Source organism: Branchiostoma floridae, chromosome 11 (assembly GCF_000003815.2).
Source record: "Branchiostoma floridae strain S238N-H82 chromosome 11, Bfl_VNyyK, whole genome shotgun sequence".
NCBI lineage: Eukaryota > Metazoa > Chordata > Leptocardii > Amphioxiformes > Branchiostomatidae > Branchiostoma > Branchiostoma floridae.
Genome location: NC_049989.1, coordinates 20,155,259 through 20,156,810, shown reverse-complemented (window position 1 = coordinate 20,156,810; position 1,552 = coordinate 20,155,259). Strand labels below are relative to the sequence as shown.

Genomic DNA, 1,552 nt, shown 5'->3' with positions numbered 1-1,552 from the left:
ACTTGTTGTAGGTATCTCGCCATAACCAGACCATGGCCAGCAGCAGCACACAGAATAAGAAGCTGATGGTCCTGGATGTGGACTGTGGATGTGATGATGCTCAGGCAATCATGCTGGCTCTCACACGCCCAAATGTTCAGGTATGTGTCTTTTTGTATTAGTGATTGTGAATATTTAAATAAAACAATATTACATAGTGGTAATGCAGGCAACTTTGCTGCTATAGCAGGTGCCCACAATATGCCAGCCTTGTCAAACATATACACAGATGTACTAATACTGCAATTCTTGATTTGCTGACTGTACCTTTTGACTTAAATGACTTTAGTGGACACCAGTCAACCGCTGACATTCCATCATCACTCAGAGGCTAACTAGAAAAACATTGTTCTCAGTGCTAGAATCGATGGCTGTGAGCTACTCCCTATCCCCAGCCACTAAAGTTACTGTACACAATATCAAGGAAGCAGCCCACACAGTCCTGATTATTGTATGTGTTAACCAAAAATATGTATGATGTAATACTATAACTTATAAGCTTAATTTCCCATGTATTTACAATTGTAAATAAATGGGAAATACATGAAAACATTGAAGACAAGGTTAAATTTACATTAAGTCATACATTAGATATATAATTAGCTGCAATGTTGATATACATTGATTATAACCACTTGTAAACTAAGGTGAGATCATTACAAATGTCCAGGTGCTGGGGATCACCTGTGTGGCAGGTAACGTCGGTGTGGACCAGGTGTGTAGGAACGCCCTCAGGGTTCTCAAGGTGTTCGGGAGACTCGATGTAAGTACCTCTACTACTCTGATGTATTAGTATTACCATACAAGTATGTACTAGACTAAGTAGAACTGTGTTTGTGTATACATGTACTTGTGTGTGTGTGTGTGTGTGAATGAATGTGAGTTTGTAAGTACATGTATGTGACTGTGTGTGTGTTTTTTTTTCTGTCATTGTGCGTGTCTGTGTGTTTGTATGTGTGTCTGTGTGTGTGGATGCATGTATGTTTGTATCTGTGGTTCCCAATATAAAGAGCAATGCCATATATGCTCCCCATGGTAAGGGACCCATGGCACCGCACCCTTCTTCCCCTCTTTAAAAAAAAAGCCCTACCTATTTTTTTTTTCTGCCAGGTGCCTGTGTTCAGAGGAGCAGATGTTCCCATCCTGGGTAATCACGTGGACGCGCGGTACTGGCACGGGCAGGACGGCATGGGGGACGTCCCCGACCCTGACCCCCCCGGAATGGAGTTGGTACAGTCTGAACATGCAGTCACTGCCCTACTGAGGCTGTCCAAAGAGCACCCAGGTTCGTGTATTTATTCTTGTGTCTGTTCGCACAGATTCTACAGTTCAGTTCTGTACTACAAAAAAAGATCTATTTTGTGCAAAGGAATCATATCTTGCATACACATAGTCCTTGTAAAATGACTACTTTTAACTCAAGCGCTGACAGTTCACAGGAAAGCACATTGTGAAACTGTATGCTTAAATTCTTTGTACACATATAAAACAGCTCCCAGTGAGCTGATTTCTG

The 1,552-nt window shown here is 41.8% G+C and overlaps 1 protein-coding gene across 2 annotated transcripts in view; it reads left to right on the top strand.

Annotated features, from left to right (window-relative positions):
- LOC118426456 (uncharacterized protein C1683.06c-like) overlaps positions 1–1,552 on the top strand; it is a 10,037-nt gene that overhangs the window by 2,745 nt on the left and 5,740 nt on the right. For both annotated transcript variants that reach the window (XM_035835864.1, XM_035835865.1), the window contains exons 2-4: positions 12–140; positions 710–802; positions 1,150–1,324. In XM_035835864.1, coding sequence (XP_035691757.1) covers positions 12–140; positions 710–802; positions 1,150–1,324 — 397 coding nt within the window. The remainder of the gene's footprint in view (positions 1–11; positions 141–709; positions 803–1,149; positions 1,325–1,552) is intronic.